Source organism: Adiantum capillus-veneris, chromosome 7 (genome assembly GCF_014529385.1).
Source record: "Adiantum capillus-veneris isolate H3 chromosome 7, ASM1452938v2, whole genome shotgun sequence".
Taxonomy (NCBI): domain Eukaryota; kingdom Viridiplantae; phylum Streptophyta; class Polypodiopsida; order Polypodiales; family Pteridaceae; genus Adiantum; species Adiantum capillus-veneris.
The window spans coordinates 69,386,596-69,409,013 of NC_140937.1; the positions used below are offsets into that span (position 1 = coordinate 69,386,596).

At 46.1% G+C, this 22,418-nt stretch overlaps 1 protein-coding gene across 2 annotated transcripts in view; it reads right to left on the reverse strand.

Annotated features, from left to right (window-relative positions):
- Nucleotides 1-22,418, reverse strand: part of LOC147454013 (Pyridoxal-5'-phosphate-dependent enzyme family protein) — a 153,212-nt gene that overhangs the window by 71,189 nt on the left and 59,605 nt on the right. For both annotated transcript variants that reach the window (XM_086516027.1, XM_086516026.1), the window contains exon 3: nt 16,999-17,073. In XM_086516027.1, the coding sequence (XP_086372153.1) occupies nt 16,999-17,073 (75 nt within the window). The remainder of the gene's footprint in view (nt 1-16,998; nt 17,074-22,418) is intronic.

The following is a 22,418-nucleotide window of genomic DNA, read 5'->3' on the forward strand; positions in this document are numbered from 1 at the left end:
GGAGTGCTAAGCCCCGCAGACCAACCTACTGTGACACCAAAAATCTGCTCATCGCCTCCGCATAGAACAGAAAGAGAAAGAGGGCAAGAGGACAACCCTGTCTGACCGAGTGTGTGAGCATCAAGTGCTCACCTCTACCTCCTGCCAAAAGCACCTGACTGTGAGCCTGTCTGTACAAAGCTGACACCCCTCTGATCCAAGCATCTGAGAAGCCCATCCTGCGTAGAGTGCCCTCTTGAAAGTCCCAGTCAACTCTGTCGTATGCCTTCTCAAAATCGAGAAGCAGAATCACAAGGTCCTCCCCACGGAGCCGTGCCAGGCCAGAAGCCTCTCAGAAAGTGAAGATGTTCTCAAGGATACTGCGTTCCTTGACAAACCCTGTCTGAGTCCCATGTAAAAGGCTCTCCAAAAGTGGCTGAATCCTCAAACTCAGAGCCTTGGCAAGAATTTTGTAAGCTGAGTTGAGGATGGTGATGGGGCGCCACTGCCGAATCTCATCCAAGGAGCCACCCTCCTTTGGAATGAGGAAGATCAGGGCCTCACTCATGCTATCAAGCATCACTCCTGTGTGCAAAATATACTGAAAGGCACTACAAAGATCTGGACCAAGCAGGTCCCAGTACTCCAAGAAAAAGTTGGGAGTCAACCCATCCTCACCAGGACAGCTACCACGAGTAAGGGCCCTAAGAGCCGTGTGCAGCTCCTCAAGATGAAGTGGCATCTCTAGCCTCTAGCGCATCTCCTCTGTCACAAGACAAGGCATCTGTGCCCAAACCTGCTCCCTGCATGCATCCTGTCGCTCTGACTAGGGCTCAGCTGACAGTAACTCACGGTAAAAGTCAGTAGCAACTGCACGCATATCCTCGGGCTCACAAGCAACTGACCCATCGGGTCTCGTCAACTGATTGACCTTGGCATGCGAGTGCCGAGGTCCCACTCTCTCAAAAAAAGTCCCAATCACTCTGTCACCCACCTGAGTCCACTGAGATGCCTGTCGGTGGAAGGCAAACTCGTGACGCCTCTCCTCTGTGCTAGCAAGCTCCTGTCGAGCCTGCTGTAACTGCTCCTCAAGGAAGCCCACAAGGCCACCCTAAACCTGCATAGTAATCCACTGAGTCCTGCGTGGCACAATAATCCATCTGCCCACAACGGCCTGCTGCAATGAATCCGCAATAGTCATATATACCCCACCCTGGATGCCTCCAGGTCCAAAAGCAGCTGACCAAAAGGTATCATATCGTCCACGTAAAATCTGACCACATCGCCGAATGCGGCTCTCACACAGATGGTGTTCCTGAAGCATAAGGAGATCAATCTCTCCTCCCACAAGGCAACGCTAAAGCTCCTGACACAATCAGCCCCGCTGTCGCTGAAACTGGGGCCCACCTAGTCCCTGCACGTTCCATGAGACGATCCTCACGGTGAGCAAGAGAGAAAAGATGATGCCGCAGCGGCAAGACGTGCTATCTTCGAGGCTGGCTTGGATGGGGAGTAATCCGCATCCGAGCGTCCTCTAGATAGGCGAGACTGCAGTGAGTGCCTAGCCCAAGCCCAAGCAAAGCGAGCCATGCGTAAAGCAACCTACTCTGTCCAGGAGTCTTCATGAATGTATACATAGCAAGGCAAACACTGCGTATCCGCAAAGAAGTACACCACAATGTGCCTACATCCTGCTGTGTCTGGGGGTGTCACCGCAAACTTGGCCAATGGCCACAAAGTCTGCAGTAAATCTGTAACTCCAAGTTCTCCCATGTGATGAGAGAACTCGAGAACCTGTGTATGCAACCATCCCAACACAGAGTCGAGGGACCACTCTGTCTCGGCCCTACCACAGAGAGGGAAGGAGAAACCAACTGTTGAGTCCAAGGCCTCTGTCCCCCTAGCAGTGAGGGACAAAGCATGGACCCTGAAGCAGGCTGCCTCGTGGTCTGCTGCGGAATCGCCGAGAAAGCAAGTGAACCCGTAGTCGAAGAAATCCCAACGGCGTCGGAGGTCAATGCTCGTCAGACCACGAGGGATAGCTGCAAGGAAAGATGTATGAATCAACAGAGGGGGCCGCAAGAAGGGCTGACCCTCTCTCGCTAGGTGACTCGTGGCAAAAGGGCTGCCAAGAGATCTCCTAGTCTCCGGAGAGGGACCAGTCTCCTGAGTCGACTGTGGAGCTGGAGCAGGAGGGGGGGGAGAAGGAGTTGGGGGTAGCCGAGGAGAAGAGGGGCGGGATGGGGCGACAGAGGAAGAGGGGCGAGGTGGAGAGGCGAAGGGAGCAGAGGGCGGGGGGGTGGAAAATGAGGAGGAGTGGAACTCTGAGGGGGAGGCGGCTGCCGAGGGTGAAGCACAGGTGGAGGCTGGTGTAGGGGACTCCTCTTGCTCAAGAGGACCAAAGCAGTTCCCCGTGGGAACCCACTGCTGCTGAGTAGGCATCTGGGGGCCACTCTGAGTACCAGGCTGTCGATGTGGCCCGTGGCGTCGATGGCCACGGGCCTGCTGCCACCCCTCCTCCGCTGAAGCATGAGGCTCGCAGGGTGGCTCTGAATCTGTGCGCTATGCCGATGACTGTGGCTGCGGCCTAGCCCTGGCAGGCTAGGGCTGAGGCTGTGGTGCAGGTTGTGGCCTCCTCCGTGGACAGGCCTTCGCTAGGTGGCCCATCTGTCGGTAAATGAAGCACTCGATCAGGAGGCCCGAGTACTCCACACTCTGTCTAAACCAACCCCCACTCACCCGAGGCAGAAGGATGATCTTCGGGAGCGTGTGGGTATCTCTGACCAAAACTCGAACTGAGGGGATGCCAGCCGCCTTGGCAACTACTGATGCTGCCGTACGAGGTGTCTCCAGGACAGTCCCGATGGCGGAGCCAATCCTGGAAAGAAGTGGTAGGTACTCCCTCCGTAAACCCAGAAAGCAGACTAAGATGGGGATGTCTGCCTCTTCTACTAGAACATCCGAAGTCGGGTCAAAACCATGTCGCCACTATTGAAAGTGGGCGCGTGATGCTCGGATGGCCAGTGGACTCATAGCTATGACCTTGGACACCATCTCGGAGGTCTCGAACTCGATCTGATAGTACCCCTGTCCGAGAATCTGGACATCCAAGATCTTGCCCGCCTCTGCGAGAAGGCGGGCCAGGAGAAGGTCTCGCAGCTCTCCTGTGCTAGGTCGGGTGCCGAGAATCTTGCAGATGACCGAAGTCGCCTGCAATAGCTCTACCTCTGCGGCAAGGCTCGCTTGCTCTGTCAATGAGAGAGCAAGTCGAATGGTGGGCTCAGCGGGGTCGAGCGAGGGGGCTTCTGGCGAGTCCCTCTGTGGCGAAGCTGGAGCCTCCATCTGTGTCCACTGCTGTGTCGGAAAGGGGGAAAAGAGATAACGCTGTCAACGACCTTGACGAGCACTGTCCCAGGAGGAGTACTGCCAATGCCAGCTGAAGGAAATCTTCGGGAAGAAAGGCGAAAAAACAAAACCAAGGAGGCCGCGGGGGGGGGCGGGGGGGGGGGGGGGGGGGGGGGGGCAATGCAGATATGGCAGCGGCAGAGGGGTAGCGGGCTGAGCGGCAGAGGTAGCGGGCGGGCTGGGCGAATGGTGGGCGGGGTGAGCGGCAAAGGCAACGGGCGGGCTGGGCGAATGGCAGGCGGGGAAGCGGGCGGAGCGGCAGGTGGAGCGGGTGGGCTGGGTGGCACAGCGGGTGGGGTGGGGGGGCGCGCTGAGGGGCTACGAGCAGCAGCTGCAGGCACAGGGCGCGCGAGGGCAAGGGGGGGAGGGCAATGATGGCGAGAGGGGGGGGGGGGGCGGGGCAGCAGCAGCGAGCGAGGTATAAGGTTATGTAAGCTTTTGAAGTGCGTTGTGTAGGAAAGCATTCACAATGCATTCCATGTGAGTCTCTTGAAACCTTTTAGGGGTGATGTGCCTGATGATGGGGAGCCTGATGAGCAACCCAAAGTGGAAGAAAACGAGGAGATCCTTGTTCCTGAACAGATTCTGGCACATAAGGATACAAAGAATAAAGGTAAAGTCCAAAGGCGGTTCTTGGTTAAGTTCAAGAACTATCCTGCACTGGATGCGAAGTGGATGGAGGGGGAGGACCTAGCAGATACTCCTCAGATTGTGAAACTTTACCTCGATGCTTTTGGTTTAGCATAGTGTACTCCAAACGGAACCCAGAATTCAGCTTGGCCGGAGATCTAGTTCAGTGGGATGCACAAGAGGGGAGTCACTCCGCTCCTTTTCAACAGATGCCTTGATTTTAATACTAAAGTCACTGATGTCTCTTTGAGCTTCAGGGCTATTGAGAGCTGACAGTATTCTGTTGGATGACTTTATGAAATGGAATTCCTCATTATGATACTGATTTGTTCTTGATTTCTTTTGACTGCAGGAACTGATAGACAAAATGACTGCAGCATTTTGGTCTGATTGATCTCGAATAGACATGGTTGCAATAGGGGTTAGTCAATCGGACATCGATGAGGTCCCGATTGGATCTAGATGCAATTGCTAGGTACATTGCCGATAAATCATGGTCTAAGATCCGAATGAATGTTGAATGTCATGTGATGTCCTGTGATGTCGTGTGATGTGGCTGTCGATTTGGTGTAATCGCGGTCAATTACAATGCTTTCAAGAGGGGGGTATGTCACAAAGTGATGACGTGGCTACCGACAGCAGAAACCCTAATTTTTGCCAAAAACCCTAATTTCTGGAAACCCTAATCCTAACTGCTGGCTGAAACCCTAAAGTGGCTGGAAACCCTAAAACAGGCGGCAAATGCCACGTGGCAGCAGTTGGGTATCCCCGGAAATTGCGGCAGAGATTGCGGAGCTGAAAAGCAACTGGGCGAGGCAATTTGACTTGAGAGGGAGAGAGAGAAATTTCCCTTGCTTTATTTTTATGAGAAACTCTCTTGTGTGAGAGGAGGAGAGAATTTTTGCTTTTTGGGAACTGAACTTTTTGGGGCTCTGCTTTTGGGCATCCCTTGTAACCTTTAAGTAAACGGTTTAGGGCTCACTCTGCAGAGCATCTGGACGCAGAGTCTGAGAGTGAAACCCTAACCGCTCTTTGTACTTTGACATTGATTTAATACATAAAGAAATACCGAAAGGGGCACCAGTCTCTGGGCGAATATCTCTAGGCATAGAACTCCGACGGGCCAGTGAAAATCTATTGTGACCTGTGAATTGTTTTGAAGTGGTTATTTGGGGTTGTCGCGATTGATTCTTGACTTGGAGTGTCCAAGTCTGTTACATGCAAAGCATGTGTCAAGACATCACAGAGGCAGTACCAGCTGAGTGGCTCACGCCTCTCGAGTAAGCAACGCCCAAATGGATGGGAGCCTTCACGCAACTGGAGGTTCTCATCGCAGTTCGGGCTTTGCTCAGAGACTATCCCCTCCCTGTTTTTTGAGCTACAAGGTGTGCGTCATTTACACCGTGTTTCAGTAGAGGCCCCACAGGTGGCAGAGTGTTGTTTTCACAGGATCCGTGTTCTGGGCATCTGTGGGAGGACTTGTGTCATAGATCTTGACTGGAGACTGGCCACTGGAGGCTGTGGGCTTGGGAGTGTTGTCCACTGGCACGAGTGCAGTGGGATCCTGGGGAGTAGTTTTGGAGGGACCCTTTCTCCTCAGTCGACCACCCAAGCGTCCCTTTCTTTCAGTACATTGTTCGTTTGGGACATGCTGGCAGCACGGAGAGAGGCTCATCTTGCTGCAGCACCTCATTGGCAGGAGGAGGGTCTATCATTTGAAGTATATTGTGATGCTTGTGGCCGTAGTCTCGGTGCGGTCTTATGCAAGAAGGCCATGTCATTGCCTATGAGAGCCGATTGTTTTCAAAGGACGGAATTGACAGCACAGATTATGAGAAAGAGCTTTTGGCGGTTATCCATGCTCTTACTCAGTGGCGACATTACCTACTCAGAGCCGATTTTACGATCTTCACTGATCATCAAACTTTACGCTACTTCTTGTCACAGAAGCAGCTTTCTGAAAAGCAGATGCGGTGGGCTAACATCTTGTCACAGTTTCACTTCCAGATTGTCCATGTACAAGGACAAAAGAACTTGGTGGCAGATACTTTGTCCCGAAAGCCGTTAGTCTTGGCTATTTCCGCAATTCACCAAAGAAGCTTCGAGGACACATTCGATCAGTACGCCACAGATCCAGATTTTTCTAATGTGTTCAGTCAAATACAAAATGGGGAGGTAGTAGCGCGATATTCCATACGGGATGGCTACTTGATGAAGAAAACGATGTTGTGCGTTATACAGCCGCTGAGGGAAAAGGTTCTAACAGAATGCCACTGTCCACCATTTACGGGTACCGCGGCATTGATACCACCTTGAAAGGTGTGGAGTGTTACTTCTTTTGGCTGAGACTCAAGAAGGATGTGGACGACTTTGTACGCAGTTGCTTGGTATGCCAGAAGGTCAAGTTTGACATGCATAAAGCACATGGATTGTTACAGCCTTTACCCATTCCCACCCACCCCTGGGAAAGTAATGCTATGGATTTCATTTTTGATCTCCCGAAGACACAGAGTGGGCACGATGAAATCTGGACTGTTATTGACAAATTTAGCAAGAATGCTCATTTCATTCCAGTGAAGAAAACAGTCAAGCCGGATCATTTAGCGAGACTGTTCATTGCTCAGATATTCAGATTACATGGCATGCCTGAGACAATAGTCTCTGACAGAGATCCCTTATTCACGAGTTTGTTTTGGAAGGCTATTTGGGAGAACATTGGCACATGGTTGCAGTTCTCGTCATCTTTCCACCCGCAGACAGATGGGCAATCTGAGATTGAAAATTTAGTCGTCCTGGATTTATTGAAGTCTTACATTTCTAATCAGAAGACTCAATGGGAAAAGTTTTTGCCCTTGGTAGAATTAGCCTACAATAACACGATCCACTCTTCGACGGGGAAGGCACCATTTGAGATTATTCAAGGTGCTACACAGGTTCCACCCTGCCTAAGCAGGAAAGATAAGATTTTTGCAGCCGACCAGTACACGAGGGACTTGGACACTGCTTTTGCCAAGGTCCGGGAAGCTTTAGCGAAATCTTAAGAAAGACACAAGAAGGCAACAGATCGACACCGTCGCGATTTGAAATTAAAGGAAGACGATTGGGTGCTCTTACATTTTAAGAAGGCACGCCTGAGAAAGAAAAAGGGAAGGGAGAGGCCTTTTCCAAAGCTATTATGAGATACTATGGACCTTTCCAGATAAAAGAAAAGATAAATGATGTCTCCTTTAGATTGAAGCTGCCCGATACTTGGAGAATTTAAAATGCTTTTCATGTGAGTCTCTTGAAGCCTTTAAGGCGATGTGCCCGATGATGGGGAGCCAAATGAGCAACCCGAAGTGGAGGAAAGCGAGGAGATCCTCGTTCCAGAACAGATATTGGCACATTAAGATAGAAAGATTAAAGGTAAAGTGATTAGGTGGTTCTTGGTTAAATTCAAGAATTATCCTGCATTGGATGCGAAGTGGATGGAGGAAAAGGACCTAGCAGCTACTCCTCAGATTGTGGAGCTTTACCTTAAAGCATTCGGTTTAGCATAGTCTACTCCGATAGAACCCCAATTTCAGCATGGGTGAATCTAGTGCAACGGGCTTGCACAAGAGGGGAGTCACTCCACTTCTTTGTCAACAGATTACCCGGATTTTTGATATAGAGTCATTGATGTCCCTTCGGGTTTCAAGGATATTGCTGGGCTGACATTATTCTGTTGTATGACTTTATGAACTGGAATTCCCGAAAATGAAAATGATACTAATTGATTTGTACGTGACTTGTTTGAGTGCAGGAACTGAAAGACGAAATGACTGCAGCATTTCGGTCTCATAAATCTCTATAGACATGATTGCAATATGGATTAGTTAATCGGGCATCTGTGAGGTCCCAATTGGATCTAGATGCGATTACTAAATACGTTGCCGATTAATCATGGTCTGAAATTTGGAATGAATTTGAATGTGATTTGTCCTGTGATGTCAAGTGATGTCCGGTGATGTGACTGTCGATTGGTACATGTGCTAGATGTGTTGTGCCAAGTGCGTCGGTACTAACAGTCAGTGTCTACTAAGATAGTTTATGGCCTCTGTCTGTTTTTGCAGGCATAATCGAGGACGATTACAATTCTTTCAAGAGGGGGGTATGTCACAAACTGATGACATGGCTGTGCCCACATACACAAACACACACTGCTGACGTGGCAGGTCCTGGATTATGCGCCGACAAGCTGACACGTAGCACTGTATGGACCCCTGAATTTTGTGATGGATTTCACACTGATAACGTGGCAATCTGTACGCTGTACGGAATTCTGGAAATTACGCTGGCAGATTTTACGACAGCTTTTGACACAATTGCTTTTGAGATTATAAGCTTTTGAATTTAGACATTTTGGGGCTCTGCTTTTGGGCATCCCTTGTACTTATAAATAAGTGGGTAAGGTTTTACTTCTTAGAACATCTAGACGCAGAGTCTTAGAGTGAGCACTTGCCTGCTCTCTTGTACTTCGAACACAGATTAATATAAAAAGAAATACCGAAAGGGGCGCTAGCCTTTGGGGCCAATACCTCTAGGCATGGAACTACGCTGGGCCGTGTCATCTTTATGAACTCTTTTGAATTGAATCTCTGTTGTGTTGCGGTAGAATCTTGACTTGGGGTGTCCAAGTTTGTTACACCTACATGGTGTCGGTCTTCGTGTGTGCGGTGACAATCTAGTTGTTGACGCATTTGTGTTCTCTCTTCTTCTAAATTCTCTATGTGAAATTAACAGGTAATTGAAATAGTACCGCCCTCTGCTATGTAGTACTAGTTTCATGGTTCCATCGACGAATAGTCACTTTTTCTTCAAAGAGTGCAGCCTGGATTGTTGTGGGTGAAAGCAACATAGAGCATATCATTATGTCAGAAGGGAGACAAGATAATTGAAGAGGGATCTTCCTCACATGGCACAAAAAAATGTTCCTACAACTCTTCAAGAAGAGGTCAAGTTGTTTAAAGCTCAACAACTTGGTAAGTTGGTCAAGAATCCAAGTAAGAGTTCTTACAAGCTCCTACAACACAAAATTTACACACTCCGACACAGGGTATGTATGAGCCGTTGCAAGAAAAGGAGATTTGGGGTCTCGATGCTCGAGGAAAAGCCCATGTGATTGAGAACCAACGGTGTCCGATCCAAAGCAACCTGCTTTACTTGGACAGGAATCGTTTGTGAATGGTCAAGGGAGTAAATAATAGGGTATTCTTCAAAACCTTCCATTGCCTACTTCATATCCTGCTTATATTGAAGGTGGTTCAATGTTTCAGGCTATGGTTGGACCTTCCACAAGTTTGCAAGGTTATATGCCACGGAATGTGTTTGGGACAATGCAACCAAGCATGGTTAACCCTATGTGTGGAAACATAGGTGTCCAACTAGGTTTTCAGGGTGCCTAGGGCCATTTTTGAATGCTTGGAACACACTTTGGTATGGCTGGTTTTTCACAGCCATATGCCCAAAATGCAAATATGACAAGTAACACACGTGATGAAACTGCTGCAATGGTCAATTCTGGAGCACCACTTTGACTCCTTTGAGTCAACCTAAGGATTACGAGGAAGCTAGGCAGGCAATGAAGTTTGAAACTTTCAAAGGAATAGAGGATAAATTGAAGGCTTTGACCTTCATACAACAGTTTAATGCAGCTTATGCGGGAGGAAACTTCACAAAATCTTCGAAGAAACGCAAGGCTGCCACTTTCTTGAAAGGAAACACGCTTAAGTGGCAGACCGCATTGTTGAACCAGGGTTAGTTCAAACAGCTTTTCGAACCTACATGGATTACAAACACTTTTGAAGTGGATGTGATGACAGCATTGCACGAGTTAAATGCGGCAAACTATGCAAACCTTGAAGAGTGCAATAAGCAGTTCTGGGCCACATTGTTGCCAGTACGCTCCTACACGTTTGTGCCATTGTCACAACAGATTGAGAAATATTGTTGTGGATTGCCCAAGGGAATTAGGGACTATTGTATTGTAATGTGCAGCGGAAGTGGTTGATGGTGAATGCTCAGGATGAATGCTCAGTGTGTACTAACAAAACCACTTCATACCACATATAGACAGAGGAGAAACAAAAAACTTAAGACAAAACCCTATGTCTTGAACTGAGACTGTCACTTTAGGACATCCATGCGTAAGTGAGTGCATGAAAGGAGCAAATCCAGAGACCACAATGTGATCCACTGGAATAGCTTCTAAACATGCGCTCTTCACAAGAGAATCACTAATCACATCATGCATATTGCCTGGATCAAACAAGATCACAATGCGTTGACTATTCACATGACCATAACACTTCATGACTCATCTAGATGATCATTAGAAACTTGGTACACATTAGTTTAATCGTTTATGACACTAAAAGAAGATGTGGATTCTTTTGTGGGTTCTTTCTTAGGACAATCTCTTTTCATGTGACCTTTAGTGTGATACTTAAAACATCTTCCTTCTTGTTTATACTCAATTCATTCTACAAGACTTAACCAACCTCCTACTATTCCTTGCACAAATTTTTCATCAAGTGTCAACTTAGGAATTTCCCGAGTTTTAACCTTTCCTCTATTATCACTGCTAGGTGAAGAGTTATCTGCTCTAGGTGTAGTGGAAGATCGAGTAGAAGAGGTAGTGTGGTTCTTACCAATGTTCTTACCCTTCTGCTGATTTTGTTGGTTTTGTGGGGTACTAGACTTGTTCTCCTTAGGCTTACCCTTATTGTGCTTCATTTCTTGCTCGAGAGAAATTATAACGGCATTATTGTAGTCAGTGGGTCTTATATATGGGATTAAAGTTGGGTCGGGCAATTCCAATAAAAATCTCACAATTTCTTAAAAATGTCACTTATTGATGAGTTAATAAACTCAATAATAAGAGGTGCTTCACATGCAGATAAATACCTAGGCTTCCAGTGATGTTGTCTCGGACTCTTTGCCAAGGGAGTTAACTCTTGAGAGACCTAAGGATCATAGCATAGATCTTGTGTTGGGTTCTCACCAAAAACTTTGTTTCCAAGCAGGGAGAAAAAGGGCACACTTAAAAATCGTTTGGTTTTTAGGTTGAAATTTGAAGGATTTGCCTATTTTTACACTAAAACTTATTAAAAAAATTTGCTATTTATCAAGGCAAACTCGGGACCTAGCCTAAATTTTGCGCTTTTAGCTGGTTAAAAATACACTAAAGGTCGGTTTTGTGTGAATACTTGGTTCTAGTGACCACCGTACAAGGTTAATGTAACCCAACAGAAATACACTAAAGGTCGGTTTTGTGTGAATACTTGGTTCTAGTGACCACCGTACAAGGTTAGTGCAACCCAACAGAAAGAAATTATGAGTCAGGTCAATGAGCTTTTAGAGAAGGGGCCCGTTTTGTGTGAACACTTGGTTAGTGGCCACCGTACACGGTTAGTGCAACCCAACAGAAATAGATTATGAGTCAGGTCAATGAAATTTTAGTTAAGGGGCTGATTCAGCCGAGTTCATCCCCTTTTTGTTCGCTTGTACTCCTAGTGCAGAAGAAGGATGGTTCATGGCGCATGTGCATGAACTACCATGCTTTGAATAAGAATACCATCAAGAACAGATTCCCCATACCAAGGATAGATGATAACCTTGATCAGCTTGAGGAAGTGTCATTGTTTAGCAGGATAGATTTAAAGAGTGGGTACCATCAGATACACATTCCGCCAAAAGATGTCCATAGGACTGCTTTCAAGACAACATTGGGTCCTTATGAGTTTCTTATCATGCCATTCGGTCTCACAAATGCTCGTGCTACATCCGAGAGAATAATGAACAAAATATTTAGACCACATAGAAACTTCGTGGGTACATTCTTTGATGACGTGATTGTCTTTTCAAAGTCTGAAGAGGAGCATTGGGATTATTTAACCGCAGTTTTCAATGAGCTACACAGGAATATGCTACTCATTAATGCAAAGAAGAGTGCGTTCTGCAACAGCAAGAGCCAAGCTAACACTAGGATATGTTGCATTGGCAATGTTAAGAGCCACCACACACACTTCCATGAGCTTTGGGAAGACCAAGGTCATGATCTTTCACACCTCGAGATAAGGCATAGCCCAAGCTACATTCACTCTTGTAGGCGGTCAGGTGGAGGTGGTCAGTTCATATGTATATCTTGGTGTCAGGTGTAGCGAAGGGAATAAGGATTTGCTCGGATCTAGTACTCCGCACACAAACACAAGACACTTTACTTCACTTTAAAGAGCTAAATTGAACTAAAAGAAAGAGAGAGACGAGAGAGAGAAAATAGACGACACACGAATGTTGGGTCCCAACCCTCAAGGACCTCCTTGCTCTGTTGCCAGAGCAAGTACTTTCTTTATTCTTGCACGATGCTGATACAATGACTAAATACTGAAATGCTGATGCTAATGGGTACTGACACTACTGATGCTAGGAACTCCTGCACTAGGTACTGAAGAACTGAGAGGTTCTATGTCGACGACGGTGATGTCGACGACGAGGTATTGCAGGTTCTATGTCGAAGACGGGGAGGTCAACGACGAGGTCCTTGTCGCAGACAATGAAGTTGACGACGAGGACTAAGGGTCTTTGTCGACGAAGGTTCTATGTCGAAGACGGTGAAGTCGACGACGGTTCTGTGTCGAAGACGGTGATGTCGACGATGGGTATTGCTGGTCTATGTCGACGACGCTGATGTCGACGACGACGACGATGGTGACTGTGACGATGATGACGATGGTGTCGCCGTCAAGTCCGAGACTACGATGAGGATAACGAAGTGTCATCGTCAAGATACAGATCTGCGATGACGATGACGAAGGTGTCGTCGTCAAGATAGGGATCTGTGATGATGACGATGGTGTCGACGAAGACGGTGTCAAGGCTGAAAACTGAAAACGCTAGATGTTTTGCTGGGAACCTACTACTGTGGCAGTAACGCGGCCTGGATCTGCAACTGCTTTGCCGGACTAGGTCTGAAATGCAAAAAACGCTGGCTGATCTGGCTGGTATCTGAAAACGCCAGACTGATCTACTGAATGAAAACACTAGGCTGATCTAGTACTAGATGGGGTATCTGGCAAGGATCTGCAACCAGAGGATGCGGGCTCTCGCAAGACTAAGGCTGGGAACTGAAAATGCTAGTGGTAGTGGCTGTAAACATTGATTGCTTGAGGTTGAAAACACTGGGCTGATCTTGAGAAAACGCCGGGACCTGTGGGTGCTTGCCTGCTCTGCTGCGGGTGCCTGCCCTTGTGTGTCCTGCTTCTTCTACTTCTATTGAGTGCCCAATGGTTTCTTTTATAGCTCTTTAGCAATTTTCCCTACCTACTTTTCCAACAAAAATCACTTATTAAATAATAAGTGAAAAATGTGTACTTTGGCAAAAAGGGTTCTATGCTCTGGAAAATGCTAATGCTGAAATGACTGAACTGTGCAAGAGAGGGTATGCAACTATGACCGGCCTGGACACGCACGTCCTGCTAGAGGCTCACAAGGTGCCAGGCTAGGTCCCACGCTAAGACTGACGCTAGACTATGGCAGAAGCATGTCCACGTAGCGCAAGTGAAGTGGGCACGTGACACTTGGGGTGTCACAAACTACTGACGTGTCAAAGCCTTGTAGAATGGAGCCAACTTGCAGATCCTGGCCGAGAAGCCTAAACCCTAAGAAGAACAAGTAAAAGAAGAAGAAGTCCTACCAAATTATGGGGACCCCATCTAATAGGGCCCCAGTGACAGAAAGGAATTAAAATAAAGCAAGACCCACACACACACACCAAGACTTGCGCAAAGACTGATGATGTGCAAGCTGTACGGATGCTCCGCGTTTCACGTTGACTGCTGACGTGGCAGTTGTACGGAATTCCGTGATTTACGCTGACAGCTTTTTGGCATTGCCTTTAGACCAAAAGCTTTTGAGTTTTGAGGGCTTTTCATGTAGACTGCTTTTGGGCCTAGGGCCTTTAAATATGAGGCCATGGGCTCATTCTCGGGCATGCTTCCTGGAGAAGGTGCAGAGTCTGGAGTACCGGCTTGTACTGTGCTGATGCAATATAAAGAAATACCGAAAGGGGTGCCAAGGTTTGGGGCCAATACTCTCTGGGGTGGAATTCCGCCACTCTGTGTCGCGTGTCGTCTCTCTCTCTCTCTCTCTCTCTCTCTCTCTCTCTCTCTCTCTCTCTCTCTCTCTCTCTCTCTCTCTCTCTCTCTCTCTCTCTCAGTTCAGTTGTTATTGAAGTGCTAAAAGTCTATTCAATCTGTTCTTTTCTATTGGCACATGGTGCCCGTCTTGTGACAGTGGTATCAAAGCATCAAGTGTGTGCTTTTCTGAAAGCATACCGGTCCTACAAAAGAGCAGACAGAGCAAACCAGAGACTACTTGAATTTATTGAAGTGACTTCGAGTCCCGATCCCGGACTTATTAGCCACTCCCACCCTTCAAACCAGAGACTACTAGAATTTATTTGAAGTATCTTCGGGTCCCGACCCCGGACTTATTAGCTACTCCTACCCTTCATACATCGCGCATCGGGTGCGCTCCCGTCTTCACCGCTCATGTCTTACAGGACATAAGCCAAAAAGATCACTTGCAAGAGAAGGATCCAAGATTTGTTTCGAGTCACTCTTTTTCTCAAAAGCAGTGCCATGCACATGTTGATGTCTATAGCTACCAAAGCGCACACTCCAAGGACTTGGCAAGCTTTCAAGCCCGAAGTTATATGGGTTCTAACATCTTCCTTCCGAGTGCAACTTCTGGCAGAGTGGGGTATCCTTAAATGCTTGCCATGGAAACCCTAGCAGATTATAACTTGAAATTTCTCGACATCTCTAAGTAGGTGTCTCTTTTCAAGCTAAAAAAACCTTGGAGGTCCAGTGTGATTGCTATGTCTTGGGACTACCATCGCCGCCAGAGGAACACTATCTGTTCAAGAGCTGATGGACGATACTGTGGTCAGCTATGACCTTATGGAAAGAATTTAACCGTAATTTTTGGTGCAGGTTACAAGATGGAAAGTCAATCGACTTTTCGAGCTCGACTGACGTCAAGATTGTTTCTTTTAAGTTTGAATTCTGTTTGAGAACTTGTTTGATGATCCTGTTTGAAATTTGTTTGAAATGGATGGTATCTGTTTTGAACCTATTTTGGTGCCGATTTAAACTCTAGATTTAATACTAATTTCAATGATTGGTGATTTTACTCCCGAGTGGAGAGGTAAGAAATATTGTTTTGGTATTGTTTGAACCTCGGAACGACGCAAGTCAATGCCTGGGGAGCGTTCCGTTGTATGCTAGAAAACCTCCGAATGCCGCAAGCCGATGTCTCGGGAGCGTTTGGTTGTATGCTTGAAAAATAATGTTGTGACTCCCGGCCGGACCTGGATGGTTATGCGGGAGGAGTATTAAGACAAACCTTCAGTACCTCACGATATTGTTTGAGCCAAGTTTGATGCACCACTCATGATGGTGGAGGCCCTACTTCATACTAGAAGGATACTTCATACCATATTCCTTCTAGAAGATTTAGAGACAGGTCACACAACTGCCTTGCACATGACCGCTTATCATAAAGAGCTTTTGAGGCTTCTAGATAGTTGGCTAGGCAAGGGATAGAGGATCTTGGTATGCCCATGTCACATAGTGGTTCTCATAGCAAGGACTAGCGATGGACGGCCTCCCACCATTCCAATATGACAGGGATGCACCACACAATCACCTCTCACATGGTGAGAACTGAGTCTTGAGACAGGACCTATGACGGCTAAACACACAAGAGACATGGATATCACCCACACAACATGGTGAGAACTGAGCCTTGAGACAGTACCTATGGCGACTGTCACATGAGAGACATAGATACCACCCACGCAACCACTTCCTCTAAAGTTGCTATACTACAGAGAGCGTTTCAAACTTTCATGAGCATTTTAGAGGATGGATTCATGCTTAGACATGGAGGGCTTCTTACCACATGGGTTTAGGGTGGCAATTGGCCAACTCATAGTTTCGGAGAGCGTTTCATGAGCATTTCAGAGGATGGATTCATACAGAGACATGGAGGGCTTCTTACCGCATGGGTCTAGGGTGGCAATTGGCCGACTCATAGTTTCGTCACATTCCCTTGAGATACAGACTAGAAGAGCATTCTAGATCCCTTGAGACGAGAGGGTATGCAGACTATGCAGAGAGAAGATGGGTGGTGAGTAGCTAGGGGAGGTGGAGAACGATAAACATTATTCAAGCTAAAGGGCCTACACTACCATCAGAGAGAGATACCACACCCTCTTCAGAGAGCAACACTCCCTCCGCAACTCTGAACATCAGCAGACCAACACATGCTAGGGAGGTTTATACTAGAGATTCGGTGACACCTTTTTACAAGCAAAGGCGATACCACACCCTCTTTAGAGAGCAGAACTCCCTCCGCAACTCTAAACATCAACAGACCAACACATGCTAGGGAGGTATATACTAGAGATTCGGTGAGACACAGAGATCTCTTTAATCTTTGATGTATACCATACCAAACCCCTAGTATAGTACAGGATGGAGCTAGCTAGAGTGCAAATCACAATTGTATACCATTTGCATATACTCCTACATTCTGAGCCCCTAGCAGCAGAGCTCCAACCTCCCTCCATCACATCATAGACACTACTCATTGTACACTTGAGATCGACAACTTATTAGTTAGCTTTAGCTATGATCTTTAATTTCAGTTTAGCATTTCCTTTTATGGGATGACAAAGGATATATCACATATGCACATGGATTTGTCTCAAAGGCCGAATTCAGCCTTTCAAAGACATTAATAAAATCCCCCTCCCTCTCTCTCTCTCTCTCTCTCTCTCTCTCTCTCTCTCTCTCTCTCTCTCTCTCTCTCTCTCTCTCTCTCTCTCTCTCTCTCTCTCTCTCTCTCTCTCTCTCTCTCTCTCTCTCTCTCAATCTTCATACACAATGCTACTCATACCTCTTCGATAATTTGCACCGCCACTCGATCTTTGACACTACCACCTGGGCTGAGAAACTCTGCCTTACCTAAAATCTACAAAATGAGAAGAAGTCAATGACATCTTGTCCAATAATTTTAACAAGACTTGTGTGTGTGTGTGTGCTCCGGGGGGGGGGGGGGGGGGGCTTACCACAAAATATTTTGTAGCTTACATGCATGGGTACATGAACTACAAACAAAGACTAGTATCAAATACTAGAGAACCTTCTCACTTTGAGGACATTTGATATACCAACCCATGAACTTGAAAATGCATAATTGCTTTACCATAGACGTATGATAATTTGACATAATATTTTGGAGCTTACATGCATGGGTACATGAACTACAAACAAAGACTAGTAGAGAACCTTCTCACTTTGAGGACATTTGATACACCAACCCATGAACTTGAAAATGCATAATTGCTTTACCATAGACGTATGAAAATTCGACATATAATGCTGATAACCAAAAACAAACCTCCAGCAATGCACACTTCTACATAAAAGTCTCTCTTGCAATGCACATGTCCCGTCATCTATAGCATCGGGACCAAGGAGCATGCATGGCATGCACAGATGGGTGAGCAGCACTCTGTGTATGTGGACCTCAGGGGTGGAGTCCACAAATGATTTGAAGAGGCCAAAACGGCCATAGAGGTGTGTAGCCCGACACACAGTAGGTGTCGGTCATGTCCGTCCAATTTAAGAAAGCATGGGACTTCTATGGTTGGGTGGACAGTTCTAGGTAGTGCTCTAAGGTAGAGAGCTCGAAGAAGAGCTCTTTCAAGGGATTTCCGCTACAAAATTCGCATCAGAGCAAGTGGTGTTCTCGCTTGTGGTTGAGGATCCACGTGCACAAATCCTACGATCACTTGAATTGGCACAAAGAGGTCAAGAGGACTCAATATAAATCCTTTTAAGGGCGGAGGAAGTCACCTCCACCACCAACCCTCCACTGAAGATGAGGCATCTGGAATGCCTTCTAGACAGCATGTTAGCATTAAAGGGATGCTAGCTTTAAAAAAAGTCAAAGTCAGCTGTATCTAGCTCATTTGGGCTACGGAAGCAAGATAAGGTCTATAAACTTAGACCCTAAGTCAAGGTGTTAAAGCTGGAACGCCTATTGTGACAATTAGAGGTAGTTTTGATAACACATTGAGCGGTGGTCTTTGTGCATGGCTACCTAAGGTATAAAATAATTTGGTCATTATTGGTTAGTGCATAACCACTAATTTGGTCATTAGTGGTTAGTGCATAGCCACCTTGGTCCCTCGATACATCCTAATGCAGGAGACAACTGGATAGTCACCTCTTTGAGCTAGTTCCTTGTTTTTGAACACTCAGATGATAGAGGCATCTTAGAATGTCATCCTAGGAGGAGTCACTCCCTAGTTCAGTACAAATGACCAAAAAAAAAGAAAAGAAAGAAAGAATCACATACACCCTGTTACCAAGCTTGCGATTCAGAGACTAGTCACAACAAATAGGATCTTTGATCCGCAAGAAAAGTTGTGCACAAAGAGACCTTGAATGAAACCATATGTTATGGGATGCATGGTTTCATCTGAGAGCACTTTATATATGCATTTAAGCTCAGCTTCTAGCACAAAGGTAGAAAGTGATGTCCATGAGGCTTTTACACCTAACAATTTTGTTTGAGGACAAATAAAATCCTTACAGGAGGAATAAAAGAGTAGCACTAAGTTATCCTCACAGTAGCCTGAGTGTAAAAACTCAAGGTTAATGAATGGCAACCAAGTAGGAGCTTAATGTAAGTTTCAAAGAAAAGAAGTAACTCTACCCAGTGACACAATGCACGGTGAGAGACTCAGACAACCTATTACCTATTGGTGAGAGGAAATGGCGCCAATATGAACTATGGAAAAAGGTAGTGAAGTGGCTTAGGAACAAGTAAGGTTGTGGGTAGAAGGCCAAGGATGCCAAGCCAATATAAGGTGAGAAAAAGTGAACGTCTTGAGCAAACGTTCTAAATCTTTGGGATCTCACTCGGCCATTTGTTTATAGATCTCTACAGACAGACAGACGACAATTACCTAAGAGGGGACATCATCTGGTCCAACCAAGTAGTATGGGATGCTTCTGTTATGTATTTTAGGCATGAAGATGCCCACATGTAATTGTTGTCACGAAGGAACCTAAAAGGTTAGAGGTTACCCTTCAAGACATGACTCGCGTTCAGAACAATGAACTCGATAAAGAAAAAAGGAGTTTACACTAGTAAACTTGTGAGTTTACAGGGAGTTCTTAAATGAAGAACTCTCAAAGAAAAGAAGGAAAAAAGTTCTAATTGAACTCAACAAAGAGGAGTTTTTTTTACCGTATGGTTCTCTCCTTAGGGGTCCCAAGATATTTACAAGGACGTAAACTTTGCTTCAGAGGGGGACAATGTCACATCATCTATAGCATTGATACCATGGAGCATGCATGGCATGTACAAATAGATGCATAGAGTACTCTGTGTATGAGAACTCGGGGGTGGAGTCCACACAGGATTTAAGGAGGCCTAAACGGTGATAAGCTACTTTTGACATGTGCATGGTCATCGACATGTATACATATGAATGTAAACACATGCATCTGGAAGCTATATTGTGTTTCAAGTGTTGCTAAATTGGCTTTATCTGCAAGAAATAATTCTAAATGAATTATTGGATTTATAAGTGGGAACACCAAGAAAAATAATTCTAAATGAATTATTGGAATTTTAAGTGAGAGGGTTTTCTCACTGGAGACATCCGAGTACAGAGTATTCCTAGTGCGTCATTTAAAGTAATGACGGGAGCACCGTGAAAGGGAATATCTGTAAGGCCACCAGGAACGTGTACTTTTGATGCGTCACATCGGATGCGTGACACGAGCATCGAGAAGAAGTATTTGACCATCCGCGAACGGACATCTCTGATGCGTCATAGGATGGGTGACATAGAGCATCGCGAAGGAGATTGTACCGTAAGTTCGGTAGGAAAGGACTAGGTGATGGGTATTCCTGATGCGTCACAAGGTGGGTGACGGGTGCATCGGAAAGGGGATATCCATAGTCGAGAGGAAATTCCGAACTGTGTTAGAATTGTGCAGAAGGAAAAGCAAGCACTTGAATGAAGATGGGTTCAAAGGAATCTTTGAGGAAAAAGAGATGCTTTCTAAGGAAGCGGAATTGCTTTTCGGGAAAGCAATTGCTTTCCCGCGAGGAAGTCTATGTCTGCATTGCAACTATGCATGTGATTGCATCCAAGGACGCCTGGGAAGTGCTGTGAAAGCATCGTTTTTAATTTATAAGGTTTTAATGAGTTTTTGGGCAGATTCAGACCATTCTTAAAGGTGATCGGCCGCCCACTTAATAAGTGGGCAGCCTATGGTTAAATAAAGCATTAAAAACCAGCCATCGATTTTTCTCTCTTTTTTTGGCAGAACAACCGACACCCAAAAAAAAAAAAGGGACCCGACAAATGGCCGCGATCTCTACGCGAGCAGCCTGCGCTCAGCTATTCGTGCCTTGGCCAGGAGCTATAAAAGCATCACATGCCCTCACTTAGAGGAGGAGATCAATTTTTGCAAGAAGAAGATGTTGCTGCAGATTTCATCCGCAAAGAAGACGTTGCCGGTGATGCCCATGGCTGCCCCAAGTGTACCAGATGTCGCCAAGACTCAGTGCGCAAGTTCCCTCGCGAAGAAGTGCCTACGGAGCGTGTTTCCATCGCGACAAGCTGCTGTTTTTCTCTGTTTTCAGCGCATAAATGTCGTAGACGGGGCTGATTTACGAGAAGGAACCCGAGAACACACCTCTCTTGTGTGTAGGATTGGAAGAGAGGATTTTCTACGTAGAGATCTCTTCCGGGAATTGCTTTTCGAGAACCGAGTTGCATTTCGAGCATCAAGACTTTGAAGGTAACGATTTTCATGTTATGAACTCTGAGTATTTGTTTGCAGATGTACTTCCTCTTAGTGAGGGAGTAGGAGCAAAGGAAGGCATGAGCCTCTGCAAGAGAAAAGCGCTCTGAGGAACTAGAGCAGATCAGCCTAAGGGTTTCGTACCCGAGTTTGGGAAGTAGATCCACAGATAGGAGAGAGGTAGTCTCTAAAGTTGTGATCCGAAATTCCCAAGGGAAGGACTTCGTGTCCAGGAAAGCGGAGTTATTCTGCAGGAAGAGGACTCTGGAAACAGAGTTAGAAAAGAGTTGCAAGGATGACATGCCTTGAGTCTGGAAGGTGAGATTCAGAGGCGAGAACCTTGATTCTCGAGAATTTGGAATAAGGAATGGAAGTTCCTTGGAATAGGGTTTTGCCCTAGGAATCGGAAGCTGAGGCTTCCAGGCACCATCAAGTCTTATTCTAGAACGAACGTGCTAATACGTTCGGTTCAAGTGCTTGTATAGACTTCTCCTCACAATAAATATACTATTACGGGGGGAGACCAGCCCATCTTCTGGTCCCCAGTACTGTGTCGATCTTCTCACTCTCTATCTCTCTCTATATATATATATATCTATTTCTCTCTATATCCTCTGGCTCCAGTAATAAGTGAAATTCTATTTATCCGAGTCTATTGTATACTGCAATGCGCTCCTGCTTGTGACATCAAGTATGTTGGACAATGTATGCACTGTAAATAGTCAAGTTCACGTGTCAGCAGTCGCACACATGAATCTTGAATGTGGTACCAAGTGGCTTATTTTGGCTCTAAGGTATGCTTTTGAGCTTTCTAGAATGTAAATAATGCAAGTGGTAAGTGTGGGTATGCTCATCTCACCCCGGAAGTTTGACACGTGCAATAACTATCTATTTGCGGCACCCAATATGCAATGATGCAGGAACAGCCTTAGAAGTGGTCAATAATAGAATTTTGATATGTGGCAATGCATTCTGAGTAACAAGGATCAAGCATACAAAATTTGGTGGAATTCGGAATCCGTTTGGCATTCTTCCCACAAAAAATGTCCATCAGGATTCGAAATTAGCCAAAAATGGCCCTAAAAAGGTCAAAAACAATGGGTCAAAATGGTGTGAAAAGGCTTATTTTTGCCACATCACTCACGTTGGTGTGAGTGTCCAAGCTAAGGGAGTGTGTGCTTGATCAAATATCAACACTTTCACCTCTCTGTGTGGAAGAGAAAGCAGGGTTTCTACAAGTGGTCCTACGCAGTCCCGACTTGTTCGTGCCCTTTTTTCGAGTGCATGGAGAAGTAAATGAGGGTTTATCCTCTTCGATTTTGCACTTGGTAGAGTTTGTGAAAGTTTTAAGGTTTCCATAGATGTTTATGTGCAAGGAATTGAGGGAAGAAGGTGCGGCTTTTTGCAAGACTATCTAACCCTGCCATTAGGGTTGAGGCTACACTAAAGGGTCCAACAGAGTGGAATTTGGTGAAGTTGTTGCAA